Source organism: Dermacentor albipictus, chromosome 7 (genome assembly GCF_038994185.2).
Source record: "Dermacentor albipictus isolate Rhodes 1998 colony chromosome 7, USDA_Dalb.pri_finalv2, whole genome shotgun sequence".
Classification (NCBI taxonomy): domain Eukaryota; kingdom Metazoa; phylum Arthropoda; class Arachnida; order Ixodida; family Ixodidae; genus Dermacentor; species Dermacentor albipictus.
Genome location: NC_091827.1, coordinates 86,351,068 through 86,367,273, shown reverse-complemented (window position 1 = coordinate 86,367,273; position 16,206 = coordinate 86,351,068). Strand labels below are relative to the sequence as shown.

At 44.5% G+C, this 16,206-nt stretch overlaps 1 protein-coding gene across 6 annotated transcripts in view; it reads left to right on the top strand.

Annotated features, from left to right (window-relative positions):
* Positions 1 to 15,806, top strand: part of LOC135899672 (NPC intracellular cholesterol transporter 1-like) — a 74,580-nt gene extending 58,774 nt beyond the window's left edge. For 4 of the 6 annotated variants that reach the window (XM_065428991.1, XM_065428993.1, XM_070522428.1 and 1 more), the window contains 2 exons: positions 6,337 to 6,416; positions 14,728 to 15,806. In XM_065428991.1, coding sequence (XP_065285063.1) covers positions 14,873 to 15,556 — 684 coding nt within the window. In that variant the 5' untranslated portion in view covers positions 6,337 to 6,416; positions 14,728 to 14,872 and the 3' untranslated portion in view covers positions 15,557 to 15,806. The remainder of the gene's footprint in view (positions 1 to 6,336; positions 6,417 to 14,727) is intronic. The other 2 variants (XM_065428990.1, XM_065428992.1) reach the window with 1 other exon arrangement.
* The last annotated feature ends 400 nt before the right edge of the window (positions 15,807 to 16,206 follow it).

The window sequence follows — 16,206 nt, the reverse complement described above, 5'->3', positions numbered from 1 at the left end:
GAATGAGATCATACGATGTATCTATCGACGGTCAAAGCATACCTTATGTCAGGACGCACCGATTCTTAGGCGTAATCATTGATCGTGACCTCTGCCGGTGTCCTCATGTGGCCGACCTAAAGAAGCGCCTGACGGATGTTTCTAATGTGTTCAAGTTTCTTGGAGGAAAAGCCTGGGGTATGTCAGCACATGCAATGATGCAACTATACAGGACGCTCTTTCTTCGGTATTTGCGATACAGCTTGCCTGTGCTGACCAACACCTGCACAAGTAATATCCGTACACTCGAAAGCGTCCAGACCCAGACACTTAAAATGTGTCTTGGATTGCCGCGGTGCTCCTCAACAGCTGAAACAATTGCGATTGCACACTATCTCCCAGCCAAGACCCATATAGTCATGGAAGCGCTCAGAGCACACTAAGACACCTTGCTCGGGCCCCTGCCCATCCTCTGGCCTCACTGCCAGCGGATAGGCCACGTGCCACCTTTCGTGAAACAGTGATGCCCTATCGTGCATACCTTCATTCAGGTTATACAGTTCCAGTTTGAGTTCCGTTTCCCCCATGGTGCTTGTCTCAAGCAAAAGCTCGACTCACGATACCAGGAATACGAACAAAATCCCAACTCTCATCTCCAGCACTCAAGCAGCTTTCACTGCTCTTGCTGTACGAGACATACAACGAGCATCATCGTCTATATACTGACGGTTCAACTATGGTGAATGGTCTGCAGGATCGGTGATCTTTCTTGCAAAACCTTCCTCCAAAAAGATTCGACTACGTCACCAGACTACATCGACTGCCGCGGAGCTCGCTGCTATTCGTAGTTCACTTCGTGTAATTTCTGATGAACTACAAAATAAATGGAGCGTGTTCAGTGGATCCAAGGCTGCTCTTCATTGCTTAGTTTCTGCCTTACGCCGCGGACCCCACGAAGAACTAGTTCTAGAAGTCAGACTGCTGCTTCACCACCTCGTCGAGCAAGGACACGACATCACGTTGCAGTGGACTCCAAGCCACTGTGGCATAATGGGCAATGAATATGCCGACGCAGCAGCATGATCTGCACATAAGGAGAGCTTGCAAGGCTCCATTCCATTCTCAAGAACAGACGCTGTAATGGAAATTCGTGTGCTTGCAAATGAAGCCATCAGAACTTTATGGAGCACACCAAGCTTGAAGCACACACGTCTACACTGACTGGACCCATACCTTCGACTTTGACCCCCATCTGGACTCTGTCGACTCGAGACAGCAATACTTTGCTGACTGTGGCTTGGTGTCGCTTACACAAGATCTTTCGCCTTCTGAATCGGTATGGACGAGAGTGCGGCCTACAGTCACTGCGGCGGCGAGGAGACCATAGAATATGTACTTTGCCCCTGTCCTCGATACAGCGCGCACCGGCTCTCACTAGCGACCGCGTTGGCACGCCTTGACGACAGGCCACTTTCGGAACAGTCATCTTGGAATGCCGACATGAACTGTCGTGGCACCGAAAGTCGGTCAAGGCTTTGCTGACCTTTTTACGTGACAGTGGCCTATTAGAAAGACTACAATGATCCCATTCCGTCGCCTTTTTTGCATGCTCATCTTTCCGCCTTTACACCCCCTTTACAGGGTAGCAAACGGGGGGTTTTAACTCCGGTTAACCTCCCTGCCTTTCTGTCATTTTCATCTCTCTCTCTCTCTCTCTCTCTTTGAGCTTGTGAGGCATACAGAATTTCATTTCTAGGTCCCATCTAGGCACTCGCTTGTGTCGTCAACCTGGTTTTCTTTAATTTTTATTTACAGAATACTGCAGGCCCGAAAGCAGGAGGGGCAAGAATATACATGAAAATATAAGCAAGCAACGCGTACAAATCATAGCATATAACACGATCCCGTACCTAGCAACAAAGAGTAGTAATTGTAATAGCAGAAAAATGAAAAGAAAAAGGCACGAACCGTACAAATATTAGCAAATAGCAACGCCAAGTGCAGGGCACTGAAGCGTAGCAACACAATCATAGAGCTTTTTACGCACTTGAAACACAACCAAATTGCCAAAAGCATGTCACACTTTTTGTTATTAATTTATGTGCTTGTGTGACCGCAGCTGCCAAGGGTGGTGAGGCCCAGTCAGGCACGTTCAGTGCCTTTTGTCGCGTGCCCCAAGGCATTTCTGTAAAGAATGTCTTGAATAAATGAATAAAAAAAGAAAGAAAGATAAACGTACCAAAAAAAAGAAAAAAAATCATTTTACGAGGCCGTTACTGCAGCCAACGAGACAGGATAACCGAGCACAAGAAAACAGATAAATGTAGATACGAATTCGCCGTACAAAAATGCCAGTGATGTTAAAGACCTATATGTTCTAAAAAATTAGGGTTAGATAGCCGTGAAAAAGGTTGGTTGTTCCAATGTGTTATGGTGCGTGGAAAGAAAGAATATTTGAAATGGCTAGTTCGGGTGTTATAAGTTGTTAAAGAGTCAGCATGACGATGCCGTGTTCGACGTGCTGTTAGTGGTTTTAAATAAGGATCTGGGTTTATAGACAAGAGATTATTCTTGAGCGAAAACAGAAATTTTTATTCTTTGTATTTTTTCTTCGTAACTGTAGAGTCTGAATGTTATGCTGCATCATTAGACTAGAGGGAAAGTCACTTGTACGATATTTAGAATAAATGAACCTGACAGCTTTACGCTGTATCATTTCAAGAGCATCGATGTTAGTTTTTGTATAGGGATTCCAGACAATGCTGGCGTATTCGAGTTCAGGTCGAATTAGATATGTATAAGCCGTTAACCTAGTTCTAGGAGGTGCATGTTTTAGCTTATGTCTGAGAAATTTGGCAGTCTATGCTGGAAATACCGACGCTTAGCATGCCCTAACTTTTTGGTTTAAGTTATTCTGGATTTCTTGGATTGCGTAGTTCAGTTTCCTGAACGAAGAATTACATATGTTAGAGAGATGAGTACTCCAGCTAAGGTTGTTGGCTATTGTGATTCCAAAGTTTTGTACTCGCTGACTAACGCAAGCATTTCGGAACCTAGCTATTAGACAAACGACGGTCCTCTTATTTTCTTTATGGTTATTGACATGTATACTGTTTTATTGGTATTTAATTCCATGCTCCATTGACGACACCACGAAAGAATGTTTTGGAGATTAGAGTTTAGTACTAAGTGATCTTCCCGGCAGTTAATTTTACTATAGAGTACACAATCGCGTGCAAATAATCTAATTTGAACTGAGGATTTAATTTCATTTGTAATGTCATTAATGTATATCAGGAAGAGTAATGGGCCCAGTACGCTGCCATGGGGCATTCCAGATGATACTGGAAGTTCGTCGGATGAGTGATCATTAACTGAAACAAATTGTATGCCATTAGACAGATAAGCAGCCACCCAATTCACTAAGCAGGTTAGAATATTAATTGATTCTAGTTTATTAACAAGGTTGCTATGTGATACGAGATCGAACGCCTGTCTAATATCTAAAAATGTTACATGAATTTGACTGGTCGTGTCAAGAACACTAGCAAAATTGTGAATAACTGTTGTTAATTGTGTTACAGTAGAAAAACCCTTGCGAAAACCATGTTGGCAAGAAGAAAGTATGTTGTTATGCGCTACAAACTTAGTAATTTCCTTAGGTATGATGTGTTCTAGTAGTTTGCAACATGATGAAGTTAGTGATATAGGACGATAGCTTGTTACCAGTGTGTCACCTTTCTTCAGTAAAGGTAAAACACGTGCCAAGAGCCAATCTCTAGGCAGGGTAGCTGAAGACGAGGACACTTGAAATATAATGACTATAAAAGGTGCTAATGCTTCGGCATACCTCCTCAAAAAAACGTTGGGTATGTCACCTGGACCTGAGGAGGATTTAGTTTTAAGATTGAGTAGCATTGAAACAACACCTGGTAATGACACAATATCAGGTGGAGGAGGAGGAGGAAAAACTTTAATCTGGTCCTGTACAAGGTGTTGCCACCTGCCTGGATAGTTCCATGTTGGGACCGGGAGGTCAAGCCTCCTAGCCCTATCACGGGCGTACTGGACAGCCAGGACTTGAGGGATATGATCAGGAGATCTGATCATTCCTAAAAACCGATTCCGGGAAATGCCAGGGCCGAGCGACCCACACTCCCAGAGCAGATGTTCAAGCGTGCATATCTCCTGTTTGCATGCTTTGCATATAATATTCATGTCTGCAATGTTATACCATTTCTTTATTTGTGCAGGTGAATAATAAGACTCTGTCTGTAATTGTCTAAGTGTAACTGCTTGTGCTCTGTTTAGCCTATAGTGAGGGGGTGGAAACTCCCTCCTTCCCATGTAGTAATGTTTTGTAATTTCATTGTATGTAATGAGCGTATCTCTATGTAAGTTCTCCAATCCAGCAGAATCAAAACCATATGTAAAAGCGGCCCGGTCTGTAAGGTCGCGGGCGACGCGGTTGGCCGATTCATTTGGATTGACGGGAATGCCATCAAGTGAACAAAGGTGCGCCGGGAACCAATAAATGTAACGTGTAACATTTGTTTGCCTTTTGTTAATTATTCTCGCAGCCTGCGGGGCAATCTTTCCCCTATTGAAAGCTCTAATAGCCGTTTTCGAGTCGCTATATATTTCGATGAATCTATCGTCTGTTAGTGCCAATGCAATGGCAACTTGTTCAGCGTCTTCAGGTTTGTTAGTGTAGACCGTGGCGCAGTTTGTGCAGAGTTGCATGGCGTGCAGTTATGAAGTGTAGTGGTGTCAGAGTTAGGAAAAACACTGGGGAAGTATTCATTAAAATATTGCGCAATTATGTGCTTTTAATTGATGATAATCCCCTCATGTACAATATGGCGAATTGCCTTGTTATTTTTTCTTAGAAAGGCCCAAAATTTTTTTGGTGCGAAGCAAGTAAAGTTTGGGAGTCTATGCTGGAAATACCGACGCTTAGCATGCCCTAACTTTTTGGTTTAAGTTATTCTGGATTTCTTGGATTGCGTCACGTGAACCACATCGCCATCTTAAGCGCTTAAACCTTCTTTTAAGGTGAAAGATTCCTCTTGTAATCCAGGGAGTAACTTTATATGCTCGCTTAGCTCTGCTCGGAATAAAATTGTTGAGGCAGTGATTAACATTTTTTTAATGTGTCCCAAAGTACAGTAATATCATGCCCTCGGAATTCGCCAAAGCATATTTCAAGGTAATCTAGAATTCTTTCATCATTGGCAGGAGAGAAGTCTTTAATAGTAACTGTCTTCTTTTTTCTTACTTGACACGAGTTCAACGAGCATGTGAAATACACGAGTTCATGGTCTGAAATGCCAGGTTGAACGGAGACAGAAAAATGTTCAATGGATCGACTTACAAAAACAAGATCAAGGACCGTTGCCTACGTGCCGTGAACGCGTGTCAGTTGTTTGACAACCTGTTGCAAGTTATGACGAAGCATAATATTGCGTAGGTAGTTCACGTGTAAGGTAGACTCGGTGAAGGAAGATATACATTCTCCCAATCAATGTGCGGGAGATTAAAATCGCCTATAAGCAGCCCATTATCACATGTAAACGATGCAATATGTTCACAAAGATCACCAAAGGATTGCGCAGGTGAGTCAGGGGCTCGATAAACGGCAAACAATAAAAATGTTTTACCACAGCAAGAAAGTTTCAATGTAACAGCTTCTAGGTTACTGGCTTGACGTAAAGGAACAGCAGTTATATTTTTGTTTACCAGAGCTGCTACCCCGCCACCTTTGTATGACCTATCACGACGATAGGCCTGATAAGATGGGGGAATAAGAACTGTGTCATCAATAGCGTCATGCAGCCACGTTTCGGTTCACACAACTACATGCTGATTGTAACTCAAGATAACCGATTCAAGTTTCTCAGTTTTGTGAACAATGCTGCAAGCATTAATGTTTAGAACTCGTAATTCTTTGACTGCAACCGTAGTGTGTCAGTCATTCTTTGGGGTACCTTGATTACCACGAATTTGTGTTCTCGAGTTTTTTGTTCATCCTAAACGAAGAACTTATTATTCACTCGCACTTTGTCATTAATTAAGCTGACTTTCTTTCCCGGCCTGATCCTTCTCAGCTTTTGCGCTGTTCCATAGAAGTCTTCGCTTACTCAGAGTACTTCGCGAATAATCATTCTGGATCAATATTATGGTGCCTCCTAATTTGTAAGCGCTTTTCAACACAAGCTGCTTTTCATTAAAATTCTGGAAATGAATTATGACCGGTCTTTGTTTGCCCACCCTTCCAAGGCGATGAATTCTACCAACGGATATACATTGAATGTCAAGCTTTGCAGCAAAAATTTTGTCAAGAACTTTATCTTTTAGGACCGATTCTGTCTCATCCAGACCTTCAGGAATACCGAAGACCACCATGTTTGAGCGCCGACTCCTATCTTCTACGTCAGGTAATTTTGCTTCCAAAGATCTTTATTGTTCGTTCAAGGTCGTCGACACGCGAAACTTCTTTTTCCAACTCAGCAAACCGGGTTCAAAGATCAGCCACGAGTTTTTCCATGCTAGTCTGTTGTGTCCTAAGTGCTGTTACATCCGTTACCAGTCTATTTTGAGCTGTCAATAGTTCCTTGACCATGGATTCAACGGAAGAGTTACTGTCACCGGAGGGGCCAGTATTTAACTCAATACCTCCGCACACTATGAGCAAGCACACACAACACACATTTTTGCCTTTAGAGATGCACTGTTGGGGGCCCGGCGAGACCACAAGACCACGATAATCTCTCTTAATTGTGCTATGGTAATCACTAACCTGCATGAAGCAGAATAATGGCTTATAAAACCACATGCTTGTTGATGGTTTGCCGTGACCACTTAAATTACGCACCTGGGGTCGATGCTCTTTAAGGCAGCGCGCCGATGTCACGTGACGACCAGGTGACTCCTCTGATAGAGTACCTTGAGACAGTGAAGGGGGGTCGTCATGAAGGCTGTGATGCAGCACCAGGGGCACCGGCGAAGCAGTTATGATCCGGGGGTACACTTGACAGCTCGACAGATACGGCTTGTGCAGTCCTGCGCTGGCTATATGTAGTTGCAGAACTGATGCGGCCAGATTAATATTGTACACCTGCATAAAGCAGAAGAATGGCTTATAAATCCACATGCTTGTTGATGGTCCGCCGTGCCCGCTAGGTGTAGTGCTCCAACGTAGAGTTGTGTATTAAGCAACGAAGTAGGGTGTTTGTGTCTGTTCGTGAAATCGCAATTCATAGTTCAGAAGCATGAAATGAATTTTCGCTTCAGCGTCTGCTTTTTCAATCCCTATCAAGTGATAGTGTGCAGGTATCCACTGAAAGGTGATACTCTGCCCATTTCTGTTTACATTGTCGACATGATCTGTAATTTCCAGGGCTACTGAATAATACAGCCCCCGTCTGAGGACACTCAATGGTACGAAGAGCTGGCTCAGAGTCGCACAATATCGTCCATGCGCGAGGAGGCTCCTCGGAGAGAAATCGAAGTGCCTCCCGGATAGCAACAACTTCGGCGGCAGTTGACGTTGACCAATGGTCTAGTTGAAGCGACCGAGTGATGATCATACGTGAGATGACGAAGGATGCAGTGTAGGCCTTAGGTGGGACAAATCCACCGCTATAGAAATGCACAGTATATCCGTACTCTGCAATACTATCAAATAGGGTAAGTTTTTGAGGCCAATCAATGAAACGGATGACTTTTGTGTAATTCCATGGATCTGCAGCGTAACGGAAGGTTTAGGCAGGACCCACGAACGTATTCGCGGAATCCAAGCGGGAGAAAATCTTGATGGTAGAATATTCTTATGGCGCGATATAGTAATTGAAAGGCTGCAAGCTGGGTGGGTACGTGGCAGGTAGCGATGACAAAGGATGGTGTCTGTGTAGGGTCCACACACGAAGGCACAATCGAACAATAGTGGAAGCTCGTGCTTGTCCTTTACTTACTCTGCGAGCCTCTTCCAAGGCGGAGGCGATCTCCTGGGTGGCGGAAATGAAAAAGAAACCTGCTATGGCTAACTGCCTCAGAGTTTTAAGTGAAATCAGAAAAGTAACGTTTTATGGCAGCTCAAAGTGAAGTTCGTTAGTTTTTGAAGCCAGATCAATATATCTTGGAATGCGTAGTTACAAAGCGGGGTACGAAAATGAAGAAGAAGCATCTGCTTGCTGCAGTAAAGCTAGGGAAACAATGGAACATGTTACCCTACTGTCGGTTCAGGCTCTGCGAGAGTCCTTGAAGCCCTTGCGTTCAGGGATAGCAGGGGTAAGAACATGTCGGCAATAGAGATTAGTAAAAGGCGATCGGAAGTTTGGTGTCAAAAGACTAGAAAGACCAAAAACAACGGAGGTGTGCAAAACAAGTTGACAAGAATGGTTGTGAAAGTTTGATGCTGAGAATTTTTTGTCCGATTTTGTTAATATAGTTAAGACATTTGGCAAAATAAGAAAAAGAGCCTGCTGGCCAATCCCCTCACCCAGTTTTAAAAGGGACACTAACTGAATCCATCCATCCATCCATTCATTCATGTGTTGTTGCTTCCTAAAGATTTGAGGTGTATTTTAGTTTCGGCATCGTGCATCAGAGCTTAGATTGGGATAAGGTGTACTATGTTAACACGTGTTTATCATAATAAAGATCAGTTGGAAGTCAGCACTTCTCTTCGTTGTTGCTTTCTCACTTTTGTTCGCAGCTGCGCTGTGAATATCAAAGATTTCCTACTATCCCGGCCTCACGCCTTGCTACAGTTTATTTGAGACGAGCGAATACCAAAATAGAAGATCGGAATGGCTTCCACTACTCTCTAGTAATTAGGGATGCTTCCTGTCGACACCGACTGCTCAAACAGAGCGCCCAACGTTCCGATCCCAGTCACCATAATCTGGGAAGGCTAGGAGAGAAAATTGCCCTTTTTTGTCTAATGTTTCTTGCAGGAATCGCGACATATAACGCGATTACCGGCATGGAGACAAACAAAGACAAGCACAACCCTTGCGGACCACAGCGCCGGAAACTCTTGTTACATGACTTGCCAATTTGGCACCGCAGAAGAAACTTGGTTCTATATCTGTGCAAATGTCTATGCGTCGCGTCAAGCTGAGGTTAGAACTCTGGGCGGTATCTTTGGAGCGTGCTGCCTAAGCCATACCTTTAGCCTTGAGTGGCACAAAAGTGGTCTTCAAATATTTTGTCACCGAACTTCACACCACTGTGATAGTGAATTAAGAAGTTCGAAGAACTCTACGCTGTCTCGAATGTCTCGATTTGTTTGGAGTTCGTGAGGAATATTTTTGACACGTTGTCAGAAACTGTACACATAGTTTTTCCTTTATTGTTTCTGGTTTTTTCATCAATCCAGTGCAAGAAATAATAACATGCCACTCCAGTGACACAATTCGAACCAGAAAGCGCCATAGACTACTCCGAACCTAGAAAGCACAATCATGTCTTAAGCTACTATTGCGAATAATTGCCTCCCAGCAGTGGAAATCTGAGAACTTTCCGGCTTAAATGTCACAGTTTCTTATCGAGCGTTATCAGTATACCTCCCTTAAACTACGCCTAAACACATGTTTATATAAGGCATACGCAGAAAAATAAATGCAAAGAGTTTCTGCTTCCTATAGACTGCTGGATTGTAGACGATTGGTTGCGACACTGCCTTTGAGAGGAGACCAATTGTACAACAGCTGTGTCCACCGCGAGCTGCGCATTCGGTGTCATGACAATGAGCAAGCGATTTTATAACACTGTCGAAAATACAGCTGTTTACAACTGGGAACGTTGAATGTACCACGCACCAGCTGCGTACTTGCCACAGGAAGACAAATTGAACATGGGCTAAGAAATACAACAAAGTCGCCGCGAAGACAAAGTGGAGTTCAGCTCGCTGTGACTAAGCGGAACTTTTCAATAGGGTTTTTTAAAATAAACCGCAATAATATTATCGCGTGGGCAGCAAATTCACGGTGTAATTCCAGTTTGCTTGCCCTGCAAGCTCTGTCAACCATGGCTTGTACACTTCAGGTGAGTGGAGCCGATTCTGCTGAATGTAAAGGCGAGCACTGCGTATAACGAGGACAAAGGAAGTGCCACACATGCATCCTCGACAGCGTAAGCAGGTGAAAACATGCGATCAAGGTTCCGGCAGATTGGGAGGAAGGCCTATAAGATTAAACTGTCTGAACGGCAAACAATTGCTCTCTTTATGACAGCTATTTGAGCTTCCATACGGGGCTGCACTCCGCACACTGCTCTCAGAGATGTTTATTTTTTTTTAAAGCAAAGCGCAAGCATCCTTACGTAGTATCTAAATGCTATGCGGAATTTTCGCAATGCTTCAAATTTAGGCGTTCTCGCACGTTGTGCGCTCAGCAGTTAACGGATGCTCCAGCACGCAAAAGCTGGAGCACCAAAGAAGCTAGTAAACACAGCCTAATATGCTGCTGAAATCATTTGTTACTGCACTGATTCATTCTACATGGTTTGCCTTAGAGTTAGGAAGGATGTCTGGCCAAGAAATGCTACGTTGTTGCGCCAAAAATGTGCACGCTAGTTGTTATTTTATGCCAGGGTGGCCCTAGCTAAGCACCCAGCGAGAGAAGTGGTTCTTGTGGGAAAGAGAGGAAAGGCTGGCACTATCTTCTGCAGCCCATGCGGGAGCATGGCTCGGCGCCAGCAGGGTGGGGTTGATGGGAGTAAAGGAGAGAGAGGGTAGGAGGGAGAAAGGTAGAGGCTCATCAGCGAGATCACTATAGTTCGCAGTCCATGGGCTATTGACCTTAAAAATGCAATTTGCGAGGTTAAACTTATAAATACATTTTTAAACAAGAAGGTTTGACGTACGCTTGCTCTGGCCTGCTACTCTCCACTTGCAGAAGTGGATGGTTAAGAAAGGTGCCATTGACAGGTAAAGAGTGCCGTTGACGGGAGGAGAAGGGAGGGGGCGAGCGCAGGCGTTTTGGTGTCGGTGACCTCGAGCGGGGATCTACCTGGCTGGGTCGTCCATTTCTTCTTTTCGTCATGTCGCCAAGGCCATGGATATACATTGAGGGTAGGTTATCCTTCACGCCGTTCATGCTACCCTTCGTATTGTGAATGCGCCATGACTTCAGTAGTAGTCGGCGACGGCGCTGCGTGTACGGTTTAATGTTCTGACGTCGTTTTCGTGTTGTCTGATTATTTCTTTTATATTCAGCCGTATACGCAGCGCCGTCGAAGAACATTCTGAAGACGCCGACCACAAAATCGCCTTCCAAGAAACGTAAATCCTTCAAACAGAGACGAACTCGCGAAGAAGACTACTACTGGAGTCATGGCACATTCACAATACGGAGGGTAACATAAACGGCGTGAAGGACAACCTACCCTCAATGTATATACATGGCCTTGGCGACATGACGAAAAGAACAAAAGGACGCCCAGCCAGGTAGAACCACGCTCGAGGTCACCAACGCCAAAACGTCTGCCCTCGCCTTTGCACCCCCACCCCCCCTTCTCCTGCCGTCAAAGGCACTCTCGCGGGTCAAGCTTCTCCAGCACCGGTCATCGCGGCCGACCAGCACCGCTTCCACCATCTCACCCTATCGCTTCACCCCCCTTCTCGTCAGAGAAGTGTCTCTCCACCTTCCGTACTCTACCCTCCTTTTTACGAAAGACCCTTTAAGAGCTGCCCGCCGCCACCCCCGAAGAATACCCCGAGTAGGCTCCGAAACGTCGGGCTAATAAAATTCACTTATTTGGTTAGAGTCAGTCTGAAAGTCCTAGAATTTCAGTTGCCTGTAATTTAACTGCGCACTTTATGGCGTTGCGCACGTAGAACCCCTTCAGCCATAATTTCCCTCTAATTATGACTGAATTTGACCTCGTTTGCTTTACCGTTATGTAATTATATCACTCTGGTGAACTTGCGTGTGTAATTTGCTGCAAAGACCATATTTAACCCCAAGACTGAACTTAGAGAGATTCACCATATGCTTCCCTGTATTTCCATGAAATACAAACAAGGTGATTCCTTCAGTTCACCGAGGATACCACGGGCGCATCGTATAAAGCATAAAAATAGGGGAAAAACGAGGCCTGGACATTAATTTGCAAATATAATATTTAAGCCAGAAAATTGAGCGTTTTGCCAAACTTGAGCAATGACGTACACTCCCAGTGACTTAAATTTCTCGCGGTACACTTGGAAGCGTAAGATAACCGCCGTAAAATGCTTTCGTGGACTTGCCAAAGGGTTTTTTAACTTTTTTTTGAAAGGCTCTAATTAAACGAAGCACATTTCATTGTGCAAGCATACGGGCAGTTATGTTTTCACAATGCCCATAATATTAGTGTCTGTAGATGTAGGAAAGACAGAAATTCGGTACCACTCGTAAAACACGCGTATATTCGTGTGACATCCTTCCATACGCAATTTACTGCAAATGCCCTAATTCGCCCAGAATATTTATACTTTGCCTACAAATCACCCATGTCGTACACCTTGTTTTTTTTTTCTAAATATATGCAGGTGTCTTGCTTAGTTCACAGATGATGTCGAGGAAAACTACCACGTCCCTTTTGAAATGCACAGCAATAGGCAGTAAACGAACCGTCCGCGATATCTTGCAAATCTTATAATTAAGGCGGAAACGTTGAGGTTTCAGCATGTAGGCTACATAACATACTTTTCCTGATAACCAAATGTGAACTTCAAGTTTATAAGAGGTATTTCGGCTTTGTGGTAATCATAACTAGTAACGACAATGTCAGGCTGTCGAGCACTTGCTGAAGGTTCTCTTCTTTTTCAGACAGGCTGTAATTTATGCAGAAGCATTTACTATGGCATGCACCTCTATACTGATTTTCCCTCGAAGTTTACAAAAGTGACCTGTGTGGTAGCCGTAGTTTTCTGATGGCAGTGGTCTAACTTTTGTATCGTTCGTAAAATACAGTTGTAGTCAGCTTTAGCGCCTAATTATGGGATTTACCGCATAAATCACGCTTTATGTACACATATTCAACATCGCATACACAAGTCCTACAACTTCATTTTCAACAAATGTAAGGAGTTTACATTCTTGAGATTCCCGTTGACACCGTGAAAAACTGCTCCGAATCTGGAAAAACGCATGAAAATAGGCAGAAAACAAGTATTCGGTAATTATTTTCAACAATCATAATTAAGCTATAAATGCTAAACGCCATGGAGACTCCATTGCGTTATTACGACAAAGATAGCCATGGCGTGTGCTTATAATATTTAAGGATGTATTGAGGACACTGCTGTATAAGTTAACCCTCTTAAAGGAGCTAGGCTCTATGCATCTTTTATTTCGCTTATACATTATCAATAGTGATAGTTTTGCCCAATTATTCCTAGAAGCCTGTTTTGTGTTGTTTTTCTCAATGGCTAACTTTACAATCACTCTATGTATCATTCACCAGAACGCGCAAACGGCGAACACATTTCGCAAATACGCAGCGATAGCCGTGAATTTACGCAAAACCATGCAGACGTGTTCACGAGCGCATCACTTTGTCCCTAAGAATGTGCATAGATTAACTGTAAATATGGCTATGTGAGCTTTACCCTCTCATGTGGCCCTCTCCTGCTTCTTATTGTTAAGTGTCGCGAAGTGCATGCAATCAGCGTCGTTATCTTTCTCAAGGAAGTAATTTTGTTTATGTCGTATCCATATCTTGGTGTTGGGGACGTATAGACCTTAAAAATTAGAACATATTTATTTGCTCAGTGAACATTGTGGAAAATGATTATGTATGAGTTGCCGCTTTGTATATGCAACGACCGTTTTAGCAGAGCCTGTCATTCGTGGAAAGAACATGACGATACGAAATATATCTCGTTAGATACTCTGTAGGAGAACTGCATGCCGTTTAGGACTATACTTCGTTATTTAATAATCGTCATCGGTTTTATGTGCCCCATTTTTTTTTTCGCTTAACGGTCGGTGCGTGTTTCTTTCTGTCGTGACGCCAACACTGAATGCATGAGGTCTGAATATTTATTCTTGCCGCAAACCTTTACAAAGCGGAATTCATTACCACGATTTTCACTGCAATTAGGTACCACTGTATAATTTGTTACTGTTTTATAATGAAATTCATTTTTGTACAAACTCTCCTGCTTGGGCTCACTGGCTGCAGCATCGTATAAAGAAATTAATTCTAATAAAACAATAAAATGAAGAAATTTTTGATACTGAGGAACCAGTGTACAGCGTCAAAAAATGGAAATGCATGCGAGACGGATTACAAGTTCTATTCAGGGAGAAAATTACACCCTAATGAACTTTTTAAGGGCATCGTGGTGGGCCTAAACTCTAATTTTGATAATTACGTCCTTAATAAGGGTGCTCCAATATACCAAACCTACCTGTTTGAGGTTTTTAAATGTCTGCGTTAGCGAGACCTAACAGACATACATTCTGCAAAAAAGAGGTGAGGCGTGCAGACATAATGAATAAGGCATAATGAATCCTTACCAACTAGCTCAGCTTTCTATCGTTCTAAAAGGCATATATGTATGTCACTTTTAAAAAGTGTTTTTTTCTCCGAGAACATTGCTACTGCTGCATACCTAAAATGCGTGTCAGACCTTTGTTCAGCGCAATAAAATAGACACAATTTTAGATACCAACCATCACTAGAGGATTAGGTGATGGAATGCGGCGCGCATCTGTGTAATCACCTTCTGACATCGCGCATGTGTGCTATGTGCAGGTCACGTTACACTGGGACATCTAATCATCTACTGGTCAAGTGCGCCCATCGAAAGAAAGTTCGAGGAGTGTCAGCCGTACAAGAAGAGTACGTGGAGGGCTTGATTGGTCCGTACTTGAGGACTCCGTGACCAGCACGCATCGCAATGTCGAGCCGTTGGCTTTTCATCGCCGGCGTAAGCGCCACGCTGATTTCGTCAGCCTTGGCTCACTGCGTCCTCTACGGCCACTGCGGCAAGGACAAGTACACCGCGAGGCGTCTGCCATGCGCCGTGGAGCGCGATCCAGTCAACATCGAAAGCACACTTCTCCAGAAGGCATGTCCCGCGCTGCTCGACTCTGCGGGCGAGCCGGTGCCTGCCTGCTGCGACGCTAACCAGTCGGGAACCTTCAAATCTCAGTTCGGCAAACTCGTCAAACTCGGCCTTGGCAGGGACAGCAAGTGCTTCCGCAACTTGCAGAACCTCGTCTGCCAGGCGTTCTGCTCGCCGAAGCAGTCCGATTTCGTCACCGTCTTCGGCAACAGCGCCAAGGGGAAACGCGAGCCTACGGCCACAGAAATTGTCTACGCCGTGGAAAGAAATTTCGCCGAGGTAGTGTACGCTTCCTGCAAGGACGTCCGTACCCGAATTTTCGGCATCAAACTGCTGTACTACATGTGCGGAAAGTACGGCTCCAGCAAATGCTCACCTCAGCGCTTCCTCGACTTTCTGGGCGCCAGACCTTCAGAGGGAGGCCACTCGCCGCTCAAGATCCGCTACGTAATCACGGAGGCTCCTCTTAAGGTCAACGGCAAGACGCTGGAGCCCTTCAGAGCAGACGTCTTCTGAACGGGCCGGCGGAAGCTGGTGTTCGCTGCAGGTGACTGCACCGACTCTCATTTATGAAATAAATTGCGAAACTCGAAAGAGTCGCACCTGCTCCTAGTTAATTTTCAAATGCGACTCATTTGTTTGTCTAGTCTGTGCCAAGGTGGAACGTTAGGCCGTTCCACCTTGGCTCAGAATAGCTTAACGATAAGGCACTCCCGTCGGCCCATACGGCCGACTTTGACCCTCAACAGGTCTGGCGGATTCAGTGAAACGCACCCACCTCTGAGATGGCTGCCACGCGTCGCCAAGTCTCAGAGGCAACGACTTATTTTCATTTTCCTTTCCTTCTCTGTTTTTTTTTTGTAGTCAATAAAGACCTGCCGTGGTTTCTCATTGGCTATGGTGTTCGGATGCTGAGCACGAGGTCGCGGGATCGAATCCCTGCATTTCGATAGGGGTGAAATGCGAAATTAGATTTAGGTGAACGTTAAAGAACCTCAGGTGGTAAAAACATCTGGAGTCCTCCACTACGGCGGGCCTCACAATCAGAAAGTGGTTTTGGCACGTAAAACCCAACAATTTAATTTTTTTAGTCAGTAACGTTGCATGCATCGAGTGATCTTATGCAGGCGCTTGCCCCGCTGTTTATACGTTGCGACGATGAGCGC